General features: G+C 27.8%; 3 protein-coding genes across 5 annotated transcripts; 1 reads left to right on the top strand and 2 right to left on the bottom strand.

Moving 5' to 3' along the window:
- Positions 1-1,932: 1,932 nt before the first annotated feature.
- LOC145187347 (sodium-coupled neutral amino acid transporter 7-like) lies at positions 1,933-6,153 on the bottom strand. 2 transcript variants are annotated; one of them, XM_090092139.1, is made up of 9 exons: positions 6,060-6,153; positions 5,293-5,565; positions 4,743-4,941; positions 4,310-4,439; positions 4,117-4,200; positions 3,817-3,883; positions 3,338-3,600; positions 3,015-3,214; positions 2,243-2,606 (listed from the first exon to the last, which is right to left on the bottom strand). In XM_090092139.1, exons 2-9 carry the CDS (start codon positions 5,551-5,553, stop codon positions 2,437-2,439), a joined length of 1,374 nt encoding a protein of 457 aa, XP_089948265.1. In that variant the 5' UTR covers positions 5,554-5,565; positions 6,060-6,153; the 3' UTR covers positions 2,243-2,436. The 2 variants fall into 2 exon arrangements, with proteins under 2 accessions (XP_089948255.1, XP_089948265.1); XM_090092129.1 differs by lacking the exon at positions 6,060-6,153 and having other exon boundaries at positions 1,933-2,606; positions 5,293-5,658.
- A 93-nt stretch (positions 6,154-6,246) lies between these two features.
- LOC145187346 (ran-binding protein 9-like) lies at positions 6,247-16,689 on the bottom strand. Of its 2 annotated transcripts, XM_090092110.1 has the most exons (11): positions 16,500-16,689; positions 16,150-16,261; positions 15,630-15,682; positions 14,331-14,521; positions 12,281-12,382; positions 12,110-12,192; positions 9,763-9,875; positions 9,152-9,628; positions 7,407-7,561; positions 7,154-7,265; positions 6,247-6,877 (listed from the first exon to the last, which is right to left on the bottom strand). In XM_090092110.1, the coding sequence occupies exons 1-11, from the start codon at positions 16,636-16,638 to the stop codon at positions 6,741-6,743; spliced, it is 1,674 nt and encodes a 557-aa protein (XP_089948236.1). In that variant the 5' UTR covers positions 16,639-16,689; the 3' UTR covers positions 6,247-6,740. The 2 variants fall into 2 exon arrangements, with proteins under 2 accessions (XP_089948236.1, XP_089948245.1); XM_090092119.1 differs by lacking the exons at positions 14,331-14,521; positions 15,630-15,682; positions 16,150-16,261; positions 16,500-16,689 and having other exon boundaries at positions 9,759-9,875.
- A 5,141-nt stretch (positions 16,690-21,830) lies between these two features.
- On the top strand, positions 21,831-22,635 carry LOC145187635 (uncharacterized). Its single transcript, XM_090073928.1, has 2 exons — positions 21,831-22,369; positions 22,481-22,635. The coding sequence occupies exons 1-2, from the start codon at positions 21,924-21,926 to the stop codon at positions 22,626-22,628; spliced, it is 594 nt and encodes a 197-aa protein (XP_089930054.1). The 5' UTR covers positions 21,831-21,923; the 3' UTR covers positions 22,629-22,635.
- The last annotated feature ends 1,146 nt before the right edge of the window (positions 22,636-23,781 follow it).

Consider the following 23,781-nt stretch of genomic DNA (forward strand, 5'->3'; position numbering starts at 1 on the left):
ACTATTACTTGAAAGAAATTTCGAGTCATTTTTGATTTTCTGTGGGAGTATAATATCTTTTACCCTGACTATGAACTGTGGTTTAAATTACTTCTGATAGCGTTTGTATTGAATTTGAATTTTTCAGGCACGTCGAAGTCCTGAATGAACAATTCGATAACCTCATAAAACGGAACGTCGAATTTTTGTTTGACGAAAACATTGCTTTTGAGGTTCATATAAAAAATTGAAGAAATTTGGAAAAAATTATACATGATTAAAAATCAAAAGTGATTATCACTAAATAATACTCTTCCCTCGTTTACGATGCTCTTTCTTTTCCAATGATTTAAAACAAATGTGGATGATAGAGAGCAGACATTTGGAGGAGATAAAACTGCTCGAATAAAAGTGTAGGGTAAGGTTGCCAATATTGTACTCCCTAAGACAAGACTAAAAAATGTAGGTAAGCTACTGAGTGAAAACATGGATTTTCGATAGGATTTCATAATTTAGGGATTGTTTGTTGTAAAGATGTTTAAAAAACTCAAAATTTAAAAAGCGTTAAGTCTCGAAGAATCAAATTTAAAAAATAGCGCCAAGAGTACAATTAAGGAAACTAGATCCTTAATTGTACTTTCTTGATTTCAATTACTTTACAGCTTTGCAAATATTTTATGATTTTAGATTTAAGGGACTTAAAGAACTGATTAAAAGGAACAGTTTTTATAAAATCAGCCATTGGAAATATTCTGATATAACATAACATAACACCTAACTGCCCATAATATAATGAAATGAAATTTTTTATTTAATAAACTCTATGCAACTTGAATTTTTTTTCTTCTGGTATCACCACATATGGCACAATTTTTATTTAAATTGTATGTTTACCAATGGGTTAGCTAAGATTAGAATAGAGGAGGAAGGTAGTTATTAAAGAAAGTTATACTAAATAATGTAAAACAATATATACTATATCTGTTTTAAAAACAACCACACTAAATATTGTAAAAAAAAATACATAAAAATATTATTTTCGGCAAAAGTTTCAGATATATTGTGTCTGTTTTTGATTAACACCTGCACAGCCATGTTGACACCAGCCTTGACATATTGGTAAAACTGAACTAGAGAGTGCATCTTTTTAAGAACTGCTTGTCAATACAAAAGTAATACTAAATTTTTTATTTTTTTTGTTTAAGTGGTGAAGTTCGTATTGTAAGTAATGGATATTTCTCTAATTGAAATCTCAAAAGGGTTTTGTTAAACTTTAGACGCGTTTTTTTTAGCGGTCAGAATGGTTGCGTCGGTACAATTTAGGACATGCCTTGAGGGACAATTTACGCAACTAATCTGACATACAGTTAATTTAAAAGTTTGACAACTAAAAATAAGATTTTTTAAATTCTAAGTATTTATTTTAAATTTAGATAAATTATGCTTTAACATAAGCACACTGAACAAATCATATCTTCTGCTTTTTTTAGTGAAATACGCTTAGCCATAAAAACCTAAAATAAGAAATCTTCAATAAAAAACCAACAAGAGCTTATTCTGGGCTTAATGAAGTTGGATGACAAAAAAAAAACAGTTGACTACTTAATTTCATTCAGCAAAGATAAAAAATAAGTTAAAAAATTTTTTGTGGGTTGTAAAAATAACGAGTTATGTTAAAAGTACAATATAGGCATCGGTACAATATTAGCAACCTTACCCTAAGCGAAACTATAACCCACTTTTATTTTTTTATTTGAAATATTACGTTGCCATATAGCTGTGGATATGATTTAATAGGAGAGCTAAATACTAGCAGTTTTGTTTTAAAAAATAAAATTGGGTGAATAAAATGATAATGAATGTTAAAATGGGCTACCTTGATGCTGTCTTTAGGTTGATGACTGTTACATAAAATATAAAGGTATTAGGAGGGCAATTTTTTTTTAATAAAGATTTTAACAATCAACACTTTTTTTTTTTTATATAAAAACGTAATCGAAAACTAATGTCTTCATAAACTTTTCGTTTTTTTAAAAAATAAATTTCTATGAACTATAAAGTTAAAAAAAAACGAAAATTAACGAAATTAAATTACTTTCTCAAATAAACTTAAAAGTATTTATAAAAGTAAAAAAAAAAAGTAAACAAAATTAAATCAGGAATCAAAATATTAAACGTTGAACCGATTGAGGTCAACTCCATTTTTAAATCAGATAAAAAAAAAGATTTTTTTCCAACTAAAAGCATTTTAACTCTCTTTTAAAATAGAAAATATGAAATTTGCAGAAATGTACAACATGAATAATATTTCAAATGTTAAAAAAAATTATAAAACTTAAGTACATCGTAGTTATAATAACAACAAATTAGAATAAATTGCAATATATGCACTATAATTCAATTTATTTCCACTATAAAAAAAAAAAAATTTAATAATCTAGTTTTAAGTGTACCAATTTATATTTTGGTATGGTGAACAAAAACATTATTTTGAAAGGCTAATGTAGTGACTTGGCCAAAGATAAATGATCCAAGCAGCAGATAGATGAAGCTTACCACAATCGAAAGTACGTCGCGAGATCCGAACGATCGTTTTTTTAAATTTACAGTTTGAAGAAGACAAAGTCCTAGAAAATAAAACCAGCAGCCAGAGTGTGAAACCAACCATTTAAGGAAATAATGCATGGAAAGAATTTAAGAAACTAATGAAAAATTTTAAGAAAATAATGCGTAAATAAAGAGTTTAAGAAAATAATGCGTGGCTCGGAAAGGGACACACAAAAAAAAAAAGAGAAAGCAGATTCACAAATCCGAAATTTTAAGCTGAAAGATTTTTAAACTTCTAAAAAAGAATGATTTTAAATCAAAACACAGTGGTTAAAACCCCAATAAAAGTGGCCACAAAACCTGCAAAAACAAACAAAAATTTTATAGGCAACTTTTTTGACTTTTTGAATTCTCAGCAGCGATCCTTTTCCCTCTCCGAGTCGCATAAGTGCAAAGATTAAACATTTAAAAATATAGAAATACGTCACCAGGGAAAAAGAATATAAACATGGCAGCAATCCCACCAATGAAACTAATCGCAACATTAATATTTGGAACTACAGCAGCCAAGAAAAGCACACAAATAAACCAAGATATAGTCTGTATAAACCGGCGAATTTGTTCAGATTCTTCCGCTTCTTGTTCTGTTTTTTTCCGAAGAGTTAAAAATATTCCATCAATGACAGTTCTGAAATATAAACGTTTCCATCAATTAGAATACAACACCACGAAATACACGTTAATACTTATTCAATCAACAATTTTATATAGCAAAAACATTTACGTCATTAATAACGTCACACTAGTATACCTTGCACAAAATGTACAAATTGCAAATGATGTCCACAAGATGAAGACAATGGCAACACGTGCAGCAATAATTAAAACATCGTCATAATCGTAATTTTCTAGAATATCTGGTTTTGTGTTTGCGCCGAATGTTTTGTAACCAAACGTTCCTACAAGGGTGTATGTTACCGCACAAACAATCATAGCCAATAATGCGCTTACAAAAAATCTAATCAGATTGCGGCTTTTCAGATCAGCATAAACTGGAACAGATGATACATGACACTGGAAAGTAAAAAACACTTGTTAAAACCAGCATTATTATCCGAATGCGAAAAATGACAATTTTTCAGGAGATTTTATCGAGTCAAAATAACTTCTGTGTTTTTAGATTTCATAACAGAATAACTGAAATATTTTTCGTTTTTTTTCGTTTCCATCAAACATTAATTCAAAAAGTAATTATACGATTGGGAGTAATTATAAATATCAAAAATTTACCTGAAAACCAAAACAAATTACAGGCAAGGAAGCAAACGCGCTTTTCCAATCAGCTGGTTCTGGTTCTCTAAAAATTAAAAAGTGAAATATATTCTGTTATTTACAATAAAAAAAAAAAAAAAAAGAAAAAAAAAACAAATAAAATTTCATCCACTTGATCATTTTAAGAATACCAGTCAATTAATTCAATAAATTTTTTTCATTTTCTTTATTTCCATATACTAATTCAAAAAGTGCTCGTATTAACCTCTGTTCATTCTTTTGTGTGTGTGTGTGTGTGTGTGTGTTTGTTAAACATACCTATAACTTGAAATACGGTGGCTGACAAAATATCGATAAACAACCACAGAGGCAATAAAAACTGCTCCAATACCACCAAAAAAGCTAGATGGAGAAATGAGGAAAAAAATACTCAATGATTAATAATTAACATTTTTTCTTTTATATAAGAAAAAAATCAACATTAAAGAACAATTATATTTTAAAAAATTACCTCGTGTAGCTCAAAACCCTCAGTTTGCGTTGAATACATAATGGCAGTAGCAAAAAAATCCCAAATATTGCAAATAAAAACGTTTTGTTTGTATATAAGGTTCTATTGTGTTCAGTGGCAAATGATATTACTAAGTACACAAAAAAACATAATTTCAGGCTGAATCATTAATACTATCATTATCCTGCTAAAAATTTTCAGGTTCCAAATTTTTAGCAAGCTTATTCATGAAAATAAAATACAGCGTATCATCTAAAATTTGACAACTTTTTCACTTCTATTTTCCCATCAAATTTGTCTCATTTACAACTTATGGTATTACTATTAAAAAAAACATTTCAAAACTGTTCAGTTCAAATATGGAAAATAAGACAAAGAAATAAGACAAAAATATGACGAATAAGAGAAAAATAAGAGAAAAAAGGAAAAAAACCTGATGATAATTGTTCTCCAATAACAATTATGTAAGTGATGCAGCTACCAAAGAAATACAAACAAATCATTACTTGTGAAATAACATGAGCTCGATGTCCAAGCATTGAGAATATAACATCTTGGTAAGTCAGGGCTTGAGAATGGTCGGTACAGTAAGCAAGAATAAGAAAAGCACCAATGATAAAAACCAAAAGACACTGAAATGCAAATGCATTTTTTTTTGTTTTTTTTGTTTTTCACTTTAAAAACTACAGCATAAAATTACAGCATAAATTTTTCACTTTAAAAACTACAGCATAAAGTTGATAAAATGTGTCTTTGTCATTGTAATTATGAAAGCAACATCACATTAAATTACTATTAACTTGTTGTCTTTCATGAAATTTAAATTTTACAACAGTTATTCAAAACACAGATTTTATTATATATATTTTCTACATTATCACTTATCAAAATTTTCTTTATATAAATTATTTATATTGCACTGTATAATGATACGGTTGCTTTTACTTTTTAAAAAACTTACTGACTAAACAAGTCAAACTTACAGACTGAACAGTAACTGCAACTTCAACTCCTCCAGCTACCAAATAAGCTTGTGGAAAGTTTAACATACCAACCCCTAGTGCTCCATTTGCAATTAAAAATACAGAACTGAATATTGACAAATGACCATCAGGTAGAACTTTAATGGGTGCAGCCATAAACTGCTCATCAGTAATTAATGGTAGCGAGTCACTGGTATCATCAGAAAGTACATAGGTCACATTTGTATCTATTGATTTATTTATTGAGGTTTCTTTCTTCATTCTTAAAAAAGCCTAAATATAAATATAAATAACTTCTTAAATAAAAGTATTTCCAAAATAAATATAACTACAAATAATAAAGTTAAAAAGCCTAAATAAGCATAAAAAACTTCTTAAATAAAAGTATTTCCAAAATAAATATAACTGTAAATAATAAAGTTAAAAAGACAGAAAGTAAAAAAAGTTAAGCAGTAAAAGAATAAGTAATAAGGTTATATTGTTACAACATGAACAGATACTACAGCATGAACACATGCTACAACACAAAAGCATACTGTTATGTTAGCACATACTTTAGACTTCAATAATTTAAACAATAAAAGTTTTGGAAAAAGATAAAAACGTCATGGAAAGTTTTATCAATTTATTGAACTTTTGATTGGATGTTAAAGCTGAAAAAAAGAGAACAAACAACAACCAATCAAAACTAACCAAACAGAAAATTAAGTATGATTTTCCAATATAAAAAAAAGCATAGTAAAAAAAGAAATTTTTTGATTTGTTACATTTTACCACAAAAGCTGCCTAGCTTATAATCTATAGATAGTACAAACTCTTTTACACATCCTTTACATTGCAGGATAAAAAACCCATGGATATCTAAAAATTAAAATATTTAAAAAAATCATACTTTCAAAACCAAAAAATGCATAAAAATAGTTTGCTAGGAAAATAATGAAACCCAATTTTAACTTTTCTTTTTTTTTTGCAACCATTTTTGTAGTAAAACAATAAAACAGACGAAAAAAAGCTTATCACAATAAATGTCAATTTCAATAATGACCTCTAATACCTTGATTAGTAAGCTGTATATTACTATGTATGGCTTTTACTATAGTGACAGCTACATAAACTATGTAGTGATATCCAAACAATTTATTTCTGAGAATACTCTTTAAATTAGAATCCAAAATGTTTTGAGTTGACTATGTTAAAATTTCTATGATATAATCTTTTTATAATAAAAATATAGTAACAAATAAGCAATATCCAATAATGATAAAAATAACAATTGCAGTTGTGTTCTGTAGAACTGCAAAATGCTTTCATGGTATTATATACAACATTCACATACAAAATGTGCCACAAAATGACTTTAAGAAAAAAAAAATAATAATCTAATGAAAAGTTAAGATTCTTTTTTACAAGGTATGACATTGTTTTAGTAGGATACAGTAAAATAGAAATTATTTGTCACAGAAGAAGTCTTCCACTTTCACCATTGCACAGGCTCCCAAACCATGCTTTGCCATAGTTTTTAGACAGACTTTTGCTTGCCCAATTGCTACTTCTAGTGATGGCTTGCCAGGAAGATTTTCATTTTCTTTAAATAAAAAAAAGAAAAATTAAAAACTAATAGATAGAATTTTTTATTAGCATAAAGTTTTGAAGAAATTTTTAAACCATAGAGTTTTAAAGAAATATTTTGTAAATTAACATATATTTCTTATTTATTAACATTCTGTAGATTTAAACCTAAAATATGCATTTTTATTAATTTTTGTCAGAGATAAAAGTGGCTTTTGAGTCTTTTAAACATATAGTTTAAACTATTTTAAAAAATTTAAAAATTATGCATTTTCTACAATGCAGTATTTACCTAATATAGCAGTATTTACCAATGCAAAGATGTTTTCTCGTTCGACAGGCTCCAAAAGATGACTGACAGGGCTTTCATAGGGATTATTGTAGGCTAGTAAACTAAAGGTTTCCTAAAAGGCAAAACAATGAGTTTAAAAAAATGAAACTAATTTAAATAGAAAATGAAATTAATTGGCAACTATCAAAAAATAAAAATATAAATATAAACATGTATGTTTTAACAAACATGGAGATCTTCAGCACTTGCATACCTTCAAAAGTGACTTATCAGTATCATGTTCAATTCCAGAAGCATTTACCATCTCTTTATAAGAATTCTGCAATGATTTACCAAATGCAAGTAACTTTTCAATAGCTACTAAGTTGCCACCACAAAGTTGACGCATTAAGGGAACAGATTCTACAGCTAAAAAAAAAGCACTGATTAAAAAATGTTTTTACAAAGATTTTAGACATAAATTTCTAATTACTATTTTAAAATAGGCTATATTTTAACTTTTTACTCAAATAATTTTAAAAACTTAAACTATTGTTTTAATCAGCTGACATTTAAAGTGCTATAAAGAAAACTGATCGTTGAAGTATGAATAAGTCTGGCTGATATAAAATTTACAAGTTTGATAGCAGTGTTACATCATGTCAATGTTATGGTTTTTCCTCGATTAAACTTACATCAACAGAAACAATTTCATATGTGATATTTATGTGAATACGATATTATATAACTCCAAATGGGGTATAACGTAATAAGCCAAAATCTACTTTAGCTCAATATTATAGCAAGCCCAGAAAACTGATTAAGATAGTATAATATATTATATGTTTTTTTATGCATTAAAACCAATTTCTTTTTCAATTTTTGGATGAAAAACTTTTTAGTGTTAAACGTTTTATTTCTAGGTTTCGAGAAATTCTGAAATTCAATGTCCTAAAGAAGAAAAAAATTTAAAGGTAATACGATTAAAGTTGCAACCCCAAAAAAAGTCATCCCCAAAAATCTGGCTTGCTGATTCATACATACATGTTCATCTCATTCTTAATATGATCTTTGCAAAAAATGCGCTAGAAAGATATGAAGTATTTATGCTGAAAGTTTTCCTATTCTAACCTTAATTTAACCTTCTGATTTTTCATCATGGTGATTTGTTTAATGACTGGACATTACGTCCAAATGCATGTAAGGCTCCAAACAACAATCAGAATTTCATTAGAACAACTAACAAATACTATTCAACTATCATTAGTTGAAGCAGTATTCAAAGCTGCTACCAGTGTATTGGAACATTCATGATATGAAGTGAAGAAGTGGTACTTCTTGGCTTCTTTTCAGCACTGGAGACAAAATAGAAAATGGTATAATAAACTGAACAGTATCAGACAATGAACTAATTTTTACTTTCTGTCATGCTGATACGTGACCAGAACTGCCTTTGATCAGAAGCATTATATCAAAGTTGTTGAAAAATATTTTAAATATATAGAAACTTTCCTTATTCAAAGAAAACTGCACTTCTAAATAATAAAAAAATCAACATTGGTTGTCTATAAGACTTACTATCAGTTCATCAAATCTGGCTTTAAAATGAGAGAACGCTTAACATAATAAAAAAAATAATGTCAACCTATGTAATATATAGGAAAGATGTTTCAACAGTATTTAGTTTGTGAAAGATACATTTAAATGTGTTGTAGCAACATATTCCAACAGTTATGAGAAGCTGTAAAATTTAATATAATTTAAAAAAGTATTCAAAACTTTGCTGTGTTGATTTATCATTATTATTATTATTATTACTTTTGTGATTAATAATTCTTCTTTCATTTCTTAGAAATATGATAAAAGCTCCTCAAATAATTAAAAAAAACTTTTAAAATTGTTGTTCAAAAAAAAAAAAAAAAACGTGTTGAAAAAAACTTCTATAAAAAGTCTGAATAAAAACAGATGGTAAAAAAATGCTTTTTAAAATAGCAATTTTTTCCGTGTCAAAAATAATACCTTTTGGAACAGTTGTTATCACTGATATGTTATGAGGACGATTATCCTCAGTTAAATCCATAGGACTTTCTTTGAGATGATCGATACCATTGCTTACATAATCATCAACTACCATGTCTGAATCATTATCTCCATTATGTATTGTAACGTCAATGTCATTTTGCATAGATCCATTTTCATGCAAAACCTTGTCCCCATTTTCAAGGCAACTGATACCATTAGTTTCACAGCTTTTACTATTAGTTGTATTTAGTAGAGTATGTGAAGGACTGGAGGAAGGAGTATTTCGAGCACTTCTATTGGGGCTATGCATATAAGACTTAACTTCTCCATCACAACCACTGACCATTTCAATAAACTGTCTACATTTAAGTTGAAATGCCAGTCGTGGGTTTCTTTCCAATAAATTAGGGAAAAAGTTTTTTATTGTTTCTGTAGCTTCACTTATTCGACCTGATAATATTAACTTTTGTATTCCTAAATTGCAACAAACAATATAAAAATAATTGCATGAGAAAACAAACACTCATATAAAAAAGATGCAGTTATTCCAACAATTGAGCTTAAATAGAAACTCTGTGGATTATTAAAATTATGCAATAAATACCAACTTTGCCTGTTATGTATTGATATAATTTCTTCACCAATATTTTGACCAGTACTTTTAGCGAACGATTCAATTGTAGAACAGTATCCATAATGCACCAAATATCCTGCCACCACTCTAAAAAACATTTTTTTAATTGAAATTATTTTAGAAAGCTAAAAAAAATTATATAACTTAGAATCCAGAACTTTTACTATGAAAAATTTCTGATTGAAAAACTTGTGAGATAAAAGGATTTATCAAATCCATAACAGGTTTTTTTTTTTTTAGCACCATTTTTTTAGTATGAAAGCAAAGTAGTGGTTTGTATAGATTAGGATATATAATATTTTTCTTTATTTTTTCTTATTTTCAACTGAGATTAGCTGATTTTTAGCACATAAACCTTTTCCATGTATAAAAAGTTCTTTTTCTGAAATAAATAAAATTTATAACAGGTGATGACAAAAAAAATGAGACTGCATTTAAAACAGCATAACTCCTTTATTTTAAAAGATTTTTTTCAACTTGAAAAATTATTGAGTAGAATATTTTCCAAGCTTTAAAATGTATATTTACTTATCTTCTATAAATATTATATTACTCCATTTCTATGAATACTATTGTTCAACCTTTTACTAATCCCATAAGACATTGTATGGCAGTAAAGTCAATCTTATTCAAAAAATACTTTCTTCTATTGCAAACTTGATCAATAGCCTCTTCTTGTCAGTTGTTCTTGTATACTTCTCCTTTCAATTCAGACCAAGTCTTCAATAGGCCTGCCTTCAGGTACATTGGGAGGGTTGTCTACCTTTTCAACAAAATTTATGTTATTTTCCCTGAAATGTGATGTTGCTAGGTCAGGCCAGAATGTGTAGCTGTAACCTAGATAGTTTGTTTTGATGAAAGGAACAAGTCTTTTTATGATGCATTTGCCTAGGTGTAATTCTTGCTTAATTGATTGCTTAAAAGGTACAAAAAAAGGTTTAGAAATACCTTCAGCTGAAATGCAAATCCAAACTAACGCTTTTTGCTCGTATTTTTCAACTGAATTATATTTTATACTTGGTGGTGTAAAAGAAGTTTTACTTGAGTAGAAATTTTGGTTTCCATTTATAGTACTGTGCTTTAAAGTGAAATAAGAATAATCATCAATTATCTATTTGTGATTTTTGTATTTTTCAAATAAGCAACTGCATCTGGTTCTTATTTTGCATTTTTGTGACTATTTTTAATGGAAATTTTTTTCCCTTTAATATCTGTGTGCTTCTTCATTGTTTTGCAAATAAAACACTGATTGCACAAAAATTCTCTAGCTGCTTGCCTCTGTGAGACACCATCCTTGTGGTCAAACATGCTCTTTAGCTTAGTAATGTTCTTTTTTGTCTTTTTTTTAGCAATCACTTCCTTTAACTCACTGAGTTCCAATCCAATTTTCTGCATATACAATTATATGGTATGTGGTTGCTTTTGGTATTTTTTCTGCTATAAAATAAAAAAAAGTGTAATATTTACCATGTTGCTTACTAGCCATGTAAAAACCATCCACACGTTTATGAAGAAGCTCTCAATTAGATTTGTTTATTTTCATTTACATTGAATTTAAATTGCTTTTTTTTGTTTAAAACTAGAATAAATTTGCAATAAAATACATACAATATATCTATGAAACTAATAGAATTAGTACATGGAAATTTAAATTGAGCACAGTCTCATTTTTTTGTCATCACATATTATGCAGGTGAAGTGGGAGAAGAAAACCCATAATTTTAGCATTTATATTAAATGGATACATTTCTTTATGACTATTAGTATAGCAAAGATTACAGCAAACCCTCATGAATAACTAAAACTCAATTGTAGTGTTCTGTCATTCTCTGAAAGACATACTTGCTTTGACTATCAAACTTAAACTACTCCATTAGACTAAATTAATTGTCACTTCAAATTTTTGAACTGTTGCTATTTTGTGTACATAATTATATAAATCAAATGAAAAATAACTCTTAAAATTTTGTTTTTTAGTCAACTATTTGAAAATTAGAAAAAAAATTATTTTTTAAAGACATTTTGTGTTTCATAAATGAAACTTTGTTTTTTTTATGAAATTAAAATTGTTATGCAAGAAATAGGATGCAAATACCAGATTACTTCTGCATTATTCCTATTTCAGCAATTCACTAATCAAAAGTGCAATAGGTGAAAAAATGTTCAAAAGTGATAGTGAAAGTAATAAATCTAATCTAAGTGATAATTTTGTAACAACAAGATAAAAACTAGTACTACTTACTCGCAAAATAATCTAAATCAACTTGCTACTTACATTTAACATAACTGCAATTGAATTGCCAAAAACGTTGAAAACTTACTGTTGTATGATAGACTGCCAAGATGCTTCTGAAGAAGAGACTGGAAAGCGTTCAATTGATTTCATTACATTTGACTGCATTTCCTATTTAAACAGTATTAAATAAAAGTGTATTGCCAACTGATAAACAGTAGGTGATAACAAAACTAAAAAAAACATATTCATGACATACTCTTCTTATTTCATCTATATCAAATACAAAGGGTTGCTGACCAAAATTTACATCTACTATTTCTCCAGGTGTTTGCAAACCAACAGTAGGAAACAAATTTGGCTGAAATCAAACAAATAAAAACTTTATGATAAAAACTAGTTTTACATTTTAATATATATATATATATATATATATATATATATATATATATATATATATATATATATATATATATATATATATATATATATACAGTACTGTGCAAAAGAAAGTAGCACCTAAGAAATTTTTAAAAAAATGCACATTTAAATAAATATAAGTAAATAATATTGAGTTTTTATTAAATTAAACTAAGATATTCTTTTAAATAAAACTATATTTATTTATTTTAGTTAATGATTTTGTTAATAATATAATTTTTTTATTAATATTTATTAGATGGTTTCAACTCGTATCATTTTTCACCCACTTATAATGTTTGCTCATTTATTGCGGACAAGGATCAACACTAGAAATTGATTACATCAATCACTGTACTATTTATTTATTTTGTTTAAATATATTTTTTGAAAAATAAGAATGTGGCGAAGAATTTTTAGTTACTGTTGAGTTCTCGCGTTAATTACAGATTTTTTCGTCTAAAAAAAATTTTTTTTTTTTTCAAAAGTTTTGTTTTATAATAAAATTACTTTTCAGTACAAATAAAATGCCAAAGATATCAATAAATGACAGAAATCGCATCATTGTTTTACATGAAGAGGGCTATAGTCAAGTTAAAATAGCCAAATGTGTGAATTGTTCACGAGCCTCAGTTCAAAAAATAGTTAAAAAATATAATGAAACTGGTGATGTAGTGGATAAAAAGAGGTCTGGTCGTCCCAAGAAGTTAAGCCTATGTGATGAACAGTTTTTAAAAATAACAGCACTACAAAATCGCAAGAAAGTAAGCGCAGAATTTGTTTAAGATCTTAAAAGAGCTAGTGGAACTTTAGTACATGCATCTACTGTGCAACGATCTCTAATAAAATCTGGATTAAAAGGCTGTGTAGCTATTAAAAAAACCTTTACTACGCAAAGGTAATAAAGAAAAAAGATTAAAGTTTGCCAGAGAGCAGAAAGAGTGGCAGAAAAATCAATGGGACAAGGTATTGTTTACAGACGAATCTAAATTTCAAATCTTTGGGACGAATAGACGTCAATATGTTAGGCGAAGAAAGGGAGAGGCATTGAAAGAGCCATGTCTAGCATCAACTATCAAACATGTTGGGGGGAATATTCAAGTTTGGGGGTGTATTTCAATAAAAGGGGTAGGGGACATTGTTAGAATAACAGAAAAGCTTACAGGTGAAAAATATATAAATATTTTACATAATCATACTGTGCCTTCTGGACGACAACTGATCGGGGATTATTTTATCCTACAACAAGATAACGATCCCAAACATTATTAGTTAAAAATTGTTTGTCAAATCTGGAAGAGGAGGGAGTGCTTAAAACCATGCCTTGGCCTCCTCAGAGCCCTGATTTGAACATAATCGAACATGTGTGGGACTACTTAGACAGAAAGAAGATGGAAAGGTTGCCAAAGAATGTAAATGAACTTTGGAATATTCTAAAAGAAGAATGGTATAATATCCCCATCACATTTATTGAGAATCTGTATAAAAGTATAACTAAAAGGCTCCAAGATGTTATTGTAAATAATGGTGGTCACACTAAATAATAATTAAGTCTCTATGTATAGTTATAAATTTAAATGTTTTTAATAAAACTTGTATTATATTACACAACTTAATAAAAAATATGTTTGTACATATACCTTTGTTTTAATTTCATTTTGTTTGACATTTTATCTTGAATATATAAAAATTCTCTTAGGTGCTACTTTCTTTTGCACAGTACTGTATATATATATATATATATATATATATATATATATATATATATATATATATATATATATATATATATATATATATATATATGTACTTTATGGTAGATACATTTTTTATCAACTTTTAAGTGAACTTAAATGTAAGAGTAGTTTGTTAATGTTATTAATTCATACTATAATTTCTCTAAAAGCGATCCCCAGATTTACACCATTTTTTGTATAAAAACAATTGCGATCAATCAAATTCACTCCGCAACCTATCACATCACCAGTTGTAAAAGTCGGTCCATAAACTTCTCCTGCACCAGATGTGCAAAATGAATGACCATCATCAGCATGATAACCATAAGAGTCTTTCTCCCAACCTAATATTTATTTAAATCTGTTATCTGTAATCTGTAAATCTACTGTAAAAGGATTATTATATTATTAACTTATAGAATTAACTACTTGGTATCTGACAGAAACTAAGTTCAATTTGAGTATTTTCAACTACATTTTTGATGACATATATAATTCTAAGTAAAGAAATAAGAACAATTTATACTCTTATCAAAACATTGTTTGTTACTTTAGAAATCAAATTTCATCTAGTGTAAATATTTTTAGTCAAAAAGATCAGAAATTGAGTTTATTTTTTACTCTTTGAGCTTTGAACTTTCTTTCCTAAATAATCTGTGCAGGAGCAAACTTGAAACAAAAAATATATAATTTTTAATAATCTAGCAGCTGTTGCAGTATATTAAGGAACTGCCTAGTCCCAAAAACATAGATTATTCTAAGGCTAAAAGCATAGTTTCACCAAGTGCCATCTTTAATTTTATTATTTTAATTATTTTAGATTGATATTGGAGCATAAATTATAACATTTCAAATGTTTGCATAATACAGAAATTGATTTTTGAAAAGTCACCAAATACTTAAAATTTGATGAAAAGTTCCCCTGATGCAAAAAGCATAGCTTTTCCTAGTACATAACTTATTGATTTACAAAGTACTTTAAAAAATGTTACAAAGTTTTATTTCACAAGGTCCCAGGCTTAAACGAGAAATTTGTATTTTTATTTGTATATATATATATATATATATATATATATATATATATATATATATATATATATATATATATATATATATATATATATATTAAAAATACAGAGAAGAATGACAACTTTGTTGGCCAACAAAATTGTCATCCTTTGCTGTATTTTCAATGTAATTGTTCTTGCTAGCAGGCTATTGAGCACTCTTGAGTGAAGGAATCTTTTGCTACTCTTTTATATATATATATATATATATATATATATATATATATATATATATATATATATATATATATATATATATATATATATATATATACACACACATATATATACATATAGTGTGTGTGTGCACATAAGTGTGTGCCTATTTAAAAATAATTTTATGATACTTGTTATAATATAGTAGAACTAAAATAATTATACTTACCAGGAAGCTTATTCATATTTACAGACTGTGTACACAGACCAATACCAATATATCTAAACACATAAAAAGTAAAGTTGATTCTTAAAATTTCATCAAAGTTAAACTAGTGTATCTCCTTTAAGGTAAGAAAATTTGTTTGACTTTTCAAAAAAAACTGAAGTTACTTCTTGGGTCATATAATTCTAAATATTAATAGGTAAATAATTTTTTCTTTAATTTAGTTGCTAATGTGTTTTTTTATTTTTATTCAAATCAAATCATTTTATTTAATATCTCTTTTATGTAATTAAAACTTGGATACTGGCAATATTTCTTAAACTACGCATTTTTTCTTATTTGTCTTACCAAAAATGTAGAAACAATAACTCAGCTATGACAAGATAATATATAGCCAAAAAGTATACTAATTGCATTAGAAAATTTGACAAAATACTTTTTAAATTATAACAGCTCTACAAAAAACACTTAAAATAAACAAAAAATTTAAAAATGAAGATTCAATCAAACGAGAGAAACTTACCCATCTCTCCCTTTACTGATGACTTTAATTTCAAAATAATATAGTCCACATGCTGCAGGTATTGAATGAGAGGTTCGCACAGAAGCAGCGTCTTTGTGTGTTTTTCCTAGTCCTACAATTAACAGTAAGTTTCATAATTATTGCATGCAAAACTATTTTACAAATAAAATGTATAAAATAAACATGAACTCATAGTAGTAAAATTTAGTTAAGTGGAGAAGGTCAACTACTTATCATTTTAGCAAACTAACAATCCTTAACTTTTTTGCTCTTTACATTGAAATTGTTCTAAACTTTTTTATAACCCTCTTATAATATAGTTTGCTAATGTATGTATAGATGCAAAATACCTTTATACTGAGCTCTCAGATTGCTATGTGATAAACCAATATGAGTAAATTTATCTAATGAACTCCAAGAGCGTGGAAGTGGCGTTTCATTCTCATTTACATGTGGGTAAAGTTCTGCAATTTTGTCTTTAACAAACATATTATATTTTAATTTCCTAAAATTAAACTCCTTTAATATATATAAGTATGTATTTATACCTATGAGGCTATCTGAGTATCAAACATATAACCATGAGGCATAAGGTTATCTGAGTTTCAAACATTTAACATAAAATATAAATATCTTTTAAAAAACTTGCTTCAACTAAATTAGGCCATTTACAAACAGAAACTGTACTCCTTATAAAATAAATGTGGTTTTCCTTACATCATAAAACTTAGATTGTTACTATGTTAACTATATTATTTAAATTAATGTCAAAAATAATGCACTAAGGTACATAAATATCAAACATAATGAAGAAAACAGTTTTGAGTATTTTAATGTACATATTTGATAAATGCAAAGAATCTTTTACTTAAAAAACGAATGCTAGTTAAGGCATTTTCTTTTAACCGTCGTATAAACATTATCTAGTTGAGGTAAACAAATGTATAGCTATTTGCCTAGCTATAATCTATTTTATTAGTTTTTTAAAAGGAAAATCTATAGATATTTGTGTTCTTGTAATGAATACGCTAGGTATACAATTGAATGTAAAAGTAAGTGTGTTTTATTTTGCTTGGATTCTCATCGTTGAGAAAATCTTTTGATGACAAACTTGATATCTAAATAGATATCTAATAAATATAGATATCTAAATAAAAACAAAATTTCGGCTATTTCTACAAGTCATTACTAGAACAAACATTGTATTGACCGTCGCGGCAACTAATAAAAAACGTTTCGTATATAATTCAGCATTTAATTCAATTAAAACCATTTTTTTTTTTTTTTTAAATGTCTTGGATTAAATTTAAGGCTCAAAAATATTAATTTGCATTACTACTAAAATGAGAAGTTTGCATTTTCCTATAAACATACTTAGATTTAAATTAATTTATGTTAAGATATTTCGATATATGTCATGTCTGACACTGAATTAGTGCTATTACAGAATTTGATAGTTGTATTATAGAAACTATGACCTATATAATACATTTTTGCTAACATAATTTTAAATATAATAGATATTTCAAAAAGAGATCCTGCCTGCACCTCTAACTTTAGACCAAAGGGAAGTTCAGACAAAATATACTTAATATAAAAAAAAACTTGTATAATACACTATTAACAACAATATTTATAAAAAGTTCATTTGTCAATATGCCATGATGCCTACCAAGTAATGATTACAAAAGTTTATTTGCAACAATATATGCATTAAATCTAATATCTACAAAATCTACATGTTACAAAATATCAACCGTTTAAAGGACTGAAACAGATGGAAAAAATTTTTTATTAATAAAATCAGCTGTGCTCCAAATTTTCATAAAAGCACATTAATCGATTGGATAGTTAGGGCTAAAGATTGTAACTAACCTTAAAACACCCTACAGAGGTTTTATATTTCTTAATTTCTTCACTGCTAAAATAATCCAATTAAAAGGGAAAAAACAAAACCAGGCCGACAAACCCCTTTATAAAGTCATTATGTTTATTCATAAGGTCAAGCTTTTATGTCCTTTTTTTTTGTTAGCTTTAAGTGTTAATAAATAATTTGGTCGTTTCTGAGATATCTTTGTCTTTAATTTGTTTTAACCCGCATAAGAGTACTGAACGAACTGTTGTCTTATTGATAATGAAATGAAAAGTGTATAAAAACAATAGTTTAAAATTAAACAGTAAAAGGAAGTAATATGACACTAAAAAAAGGGCCGATGCAACTTAGAACCCCCTCCCCTCTCCCAGCTAATAAGATTTTTGGAATACTTTTCATAAAAGGATTACTTTAAAAACTATTAAATATAATTGCTTAAAATTTTATGTAACATACGACGGATTCTAAAACTCGTGAATTGATGCTAATTTTTTGTTGTAGATGAAAACATCATCCCTTTTCGAGGATGATAGTATAATTTTTGAGGATGATAGTATGATTTTCGAGGATGATAGGATGATTATTCTCAAAAAATCATTTCTTTCAGTTTTTGAAAAAAAATAAATAAATGAAATTAAGCGATTGACCAAACGATTGTTAAGTTTTTAAAGCTGCTTTCAATATTACGATTGTCTTGATGATCAATTATGATTGAAATGATGATCAACAAGACCTAGAATTTAGAGAAGAGGGTGAGAGGTTGGAGTGCGGGTTCTTAAATCCATTAATATTTTTTTCTCTCACCATTCAGGCATTTGTGTAGATTTTTGATGAAATGAAAAAGATAAAAATAATAAAATGTCACTGCCTGCAATATGGCTAGAACAGTGACGTTAGTAGGACGTGCTATTTGAAATGGACTACTGCCATCAACAGGTAATAATGCCACAATTCCCATCAGATCTGTATAGCCATCCCTGTTTTATCGATTTATCCAATTCTACCTTGAGAAGGTTTAGTATATTTTCAGCAACCTTCTTTTTCTATTTTGGTGCTACTTACAAACGTTTCCAAGATACGCACTAACGCCGTCTTTAAAGTTTACAGTGAAATTCTTGTCAAAATTTGACCTAGCTTTGCCAATCAGAGCTCTGTAAATTCTTAATGGATATCCATTTGTTTCCTGATGAAAATGCAGTTACTCCTGTTCCTATATTTGACTTTTTGCCAACGAACTTTATAACCTTACCATCCATAGTGATTTGAATACCAACAAGCATTCTCATCATATCCCATTTCTAGCACCATTTTATATCCAAAACAGTATTAGCAAACAAGTTGATCGAAAAAGCAGCTTTGAACGTTTGTGTGAATTACCCATTCGTCAATTTTATAGCTCAACGTGGTGAGCGTGCAATTATTTACTTCGGCAAAAGAGTTCTGTAAATAAGAATTTACGGATAACGTGAACTTGTAAGATAATAAAACTTACAGTTAAAATGCTTTTTTTTAAATACAAGTATAATAAACCTTAAAACAAAGTGTATGTGAATTTAAAAGAATATCAAACACACAGGAAATTCCCTATTTCAACAAACCAAGGAGATTTCATCAATACTCTTTTCAAATAAAACATGCACAAAAATGAGCGGCAAGAAAATATTACACACATTACTATCCCATTTATATTGCACCTTAACGGTCTTAATTAAAAACAAGGTTATTTTAAAAAAACCGTTATAAAATTCTTATGATAAAAAAATCGCGAAAAATATTTATGAAGAAAAATTAAGATTAAATTGCATTTTACCTTTTTGTACAAATGAAAGTAACCATAGTAACCGTAGTTTATAAATGAAAGTAGCCGATCATTTAGTTTCTCAAAGCATTTAAATTTTTACTTAAATCATATAATAGATATTATTAAAAAAAATTTTAACTGGTTTTCCACGCTTCTTTTTTTGAAAACAGGTTCAGATGACTTTAATTTAGTTGATCTTTATCTGTTTGATCTGGTTTTGTAATTGAATTTCGTTTTTCGCGTGTCTTTTTCTTTTCTTCTTTTCTCCTTTATTTTTTCCATTATTTTTTTTCTTTTTTTATGCATTTCCAAGACTTCGTCATTCGTAAAGTTTCCGTAGTTTATTTTCATGAACTATCTTTTTTTTTTTGGACTTAATTGGGATCTGTAAGTTCAAGCATATCATTAATTGAAGTTAATGAGGTTGAATTTGATCGTATAAAATTTGAAAAAACTTACACATCCATTTCAATATGAAATGTTGATGATAGTAGATTGAGCTGTAGCTTCATAACTAAAGAATTCAGAGCGCAAACATTTGGAATAGAGCTCAAAAGATTATGCAATGACTCCATATATTACCGTATTTTAAAAACGTAACGAATAATAGCTGTTGTCTTGTTAATTGGTACCCCAAAAGATTATACATGAAGAAATTGGTTTTGCAATAACTCTATTAATTTTAAAAAATTTTAAAAAGCTCAATCTTATCAACCCTGTTGCAACCATTTTTTGTTTTCCAATTAATTTTCTTCTTCCAACCTATTTTGGCTCGTTCAGAAATTGATGTCTCGCATTTGCAGAATGTGCGTGAAGTTAGATGGAAAAGAAATGATGTGGATTCCTCGACCCTCGCACCATTTAAATAAATGAATGTTAATGTGACTAGGATGATTTCCTAAGAATATGAAAACAGGGAAATGCAGCATCTTTCAATTTCACTCCGGTTCTCTGAATATAACCTTTAAAAGAGCCTTGGTTTTGCCGACTTTTCAGCTTGAGTGAATAGAAAATCATCACAGACAGTTTAATATGCATTTGCAAGATCTTCGATCCGAGTAAACTTTCTTGAAAAAAATGGTTTTTAACATTGAACTATTAGCCCCAAAGCAATAGCAGAAGTTTGATGTTTTCTTTAGATTATAATGAATTGGCTTTTTCCTTGAAAGAACTCTCTTTATGCTCGGGATTCAATTTAAAATTTGTCTTATCGACATTGTAAAAAGCAACTGGAAGATCAAGAACTTAAAGCAAACTCTTTTTTCAAAAACTTTGAAAATGGTAATAAAACCTCTTGATTTTGCTGGCTGGAACCACTGCTGTTGTTCTGCTAATAGATTCACGGGTACTAAGAACTATTCCAGGATTTCTTTTAAAGGATGATTTTAACTAATATTCAGTTCGAAATCCATTTTTAAACTGTGGACTATCTGAAGATTTAATAAATTTCTCCGAGTCTAAAACAGCCTTAACTAAATCATCCTTCGATTAAGGATCTTCCAAATCAAAAGGTACACAAAGCCGAATTGTTCTTCTTCAAATTCAGTTACCACATTTTCAGGACCAGTTTTCATCCGACCTTCTCCGTCTTGTTGCTTCTTTAAATATCAGCTAATCGTTCGCCTGATATGAAATACCAGGAGGAGGCAGCTTTAACTGATAAGGTTCTTTTCGGAAGCTTTTTGAAAGGCAACCTATAGAATTATAAAAGGTACCTCTGGAATAAAATAACTAACGGTTGGGAGCACTTCGTTAACGTCCGTTTCAAATTAAGTTTTTGAAGTAGAGCCAAGTGATGCTAGCTATACTAGGATACTCTGTGTGTGTGTGTGTGTGTGTGTGTGTGTGTATGTGTGTGTGTGAAGTACACACGCACAAACACGCACACACACACACAAATTTATATAAACCAAGAGTTTAATGTCATTAATTATGATTCAAATAGTTTTATTAAAAAAGTTTTTTTGCTTAAGTACTAATTCTTTCCTACCTTTTTTTTTTTTGAGTTAGTTCCATTATCAAGATGACATATTTTCTTTCATAGCTTTTTATGCTGAACTGAACATTTACAATATTTATCTTTATAAAGGTAAACAGAGAATGTTAGATGGTAAAAGAGAGCAGTTAAATAGGTATTGGTGCAATCGTTGGGCTGAAGGTAATACAGGTTGGGCATTTCCTGGTGTTAATCCCTTTCTAAAAGCATATTTTAACCTGCTAGTTGAGAACATTAACATTCAAGGTAAGCGTGTACTGGTGCCCCTATGTGGTAAAACACCTGATTTATTATGGCTTTGTGAGCAAGGTCTTGCTGTAACTGGGATTGAGTTCACCGAAATGGCAATTAAAGATTTCTATAAAGAAAATGGTTTATCTTTTAAGTTATTTGAAGAGAATGGTTTCAAAATATATAAGTGTGTTGATAAGAATATTGCTATTTACCAGGGAGACTTTTTTTCAATGAATTCTAAAGTCTTAGGCGGAGTTTTTGATTTATGCTATGACATAAGTTCTTTATCTGCTATGATCCCAGATGAACAAAAGTTGTATGTTGATAAGTTAATATCTTTTTTGTCCCCTGATGCTCGTCTTATCCTAAATTGTTTTGAGTATGATGCTACTTTACGTGATAAAAAACCTCCATATACAATTTTTAGAGATAGACTTGAATCAATGTTTGGTAATACTTTTACATTTGAAGAGTTGTGTCGTAACTCTGAAGATACATTACCTGAAGGTTATACTAGTCGAGTTGGTTATAATACAATCCATGTGTATTATTTGATAAAACCAATAAATTTATAATACAATCCATGTGTGTTTTTAATAAAACCATTAAATTTATAAAAAAATTTTACTTGTATATTTTTAGCTTTTTGGTTTTTTTTTCTATGAGGAGAAAAAATGTATTGCTAAGGATGTTGAAACTGTACTTCAATAATTGTATAAAATCTATGTAATTACTTTCTAGTTAGTAGCTTTTAAGAATAAGTGTAAAGCTATGGAGAAAGAATGTTTTTCCTAATATGTTGCATTTTAAAACCTATTACATAACGCTAAAACTGGACAAAAGTTTGAGAGCTGCAGTGTTAGGCCTGTACAATTTGGAAAGTTTTGATTTAGTTTTGGTTGTTGCTTTGGTAGTTTTTAAGTAAACATTTTGGAATTAACAATATATATTATAAAATAATACACTATATTTTTAGATATTATATAAAAACAAGCATATAACTTTATCATAAACTTATTACTATATTATATTACATTATCTTATATTATATTTTATTATAGTATGTTATATTAAATTATACTATAATATATTATAATATATTGTTTTATTTTATATTACGTTATAACATATTGAATTACATCATTATATAGTATATTTAATTATATTATACTATATTATATTATTTTATTAACTGAGTAAAGTAATAAAGGTTCTTTTTTTACAAATAAGTTGTTTGGTATCTATGATGTTGATATCTTATGTTCTAATTTTTAAAACATTTTCAACTTAATTTTAATAAGCTACATAGCTCATTAAAAATGAATTCAAAGTATTTTGAATTTCCATTTGTAAATAATATTATTAAATAAGTTTACATGTAAAATTATTTGTAAATGGTATTCATAAGTTCGTATTTTTACTGATTTACAATGTCTATTCTATTTGTTGTATTTGGTTATAAAATATCTTAGATGGGTGATAAAAGAGATGAACTTAATTATTATTGGTCCAATCGTTGGGCAGTGGGTAACACAGGTTGGGTTTTGCCTGGTGTAAATCCTTTCTTAAAGTTATATTTTCCAGTTCTTACAGGAGGTCAAAATACCTGCAACAAAAGAGTGTTAGTGCCACTTTGCGGTAAAACATCTGATTTATTATGGCTGTGTGAACAAGGTTTGTCTGTAACTGGTATAGAGTTTTGTGAAATGGCAATTAAAGATTTTTTCA

The sequence above is a fragment of the Hydra viridissima genome, unplaced genomic scaffold (genome assembly GCF_058129835.1).
Source record: "Hydra viridissima isolate aposymbiotic clone 2 unplaced genomic scaffold, HvirCarnegie_v1 scaffold_1, whole genome shotgun sequence".
Taxonomy (NCBI): domain Eukaryota; kingdom Metazoa; phylum Cnidaria; class Hydrozoa; order Anthoathecata; family Hydridae; genus Hydra; species Hydra viridissima.

What these genes read in the sequence shown, in the direction of transcription:
- LOC145187347 (XM_090092129.1), bottom strand. Translation starts at nt 5,553, where the DNA reads ATGAAGAAAGAAACCTCAATAAATAAATCAATAGATACAAATGTGACC. An exon ending in TTGCAGTTACTGTTCAGTCT is followed by an intron (nt 4,942 to 5,292) that starts GTAAGTTTGACT and finishes TTTGCATTTCAG; the next exon opens with TGTCTTTTGGTTTTTATCAT. An exon ending in ATTTGTACATTTTGTGCAAG is followed by an intron (nt 3,215 to 3,337) that starts GTATACTAGTGT and finishes TTTATATTTCAG; the next exon opens with AACTGTCATTGATGGAATAT.
- LOC145187346 (XM_090092110.1), bottom strand. Translation starts at nt 16,638, where the DNA reads ATGTTTGTTAAAGACAAAATTGCAGAACTTTACCCACATGTAAATGAG. An exon ending in ATCAGTAAAGGGAGAGATGG is followed by an intron (nt 15,683 to 16,149) that starts GTAAGTTTCTCT and finishes TTATGTGTTTAG; the next exon opens with ATATATTGGTATTGGTCTGT. An exon ending in GGTAAATACTGCTATATTAG is followed by an intron (nt 6,878 to 7,153) that starts GTAAATACTGCA and finishes TTTTATTTAAAG; the next exon opens with AAAATGAAAATCTTCCTGGC.
- LOC145187635 (XM_090073928.1), top strand. Translation starts at nt 21,924, where the DNA reads ATGTTAGATGGTAAAAGAGAGCAGTTAAATAGGTATTGGTGCAATCGT. An exon ending in ATCCCAGATGAACAAAAGTT is followed by an intron (nt 22,370 to 22,480) that starts GTATGTTGATAA and finishes TACAATTTTTAG; the next exon opens with AGATAGACTTGAATCAATGT.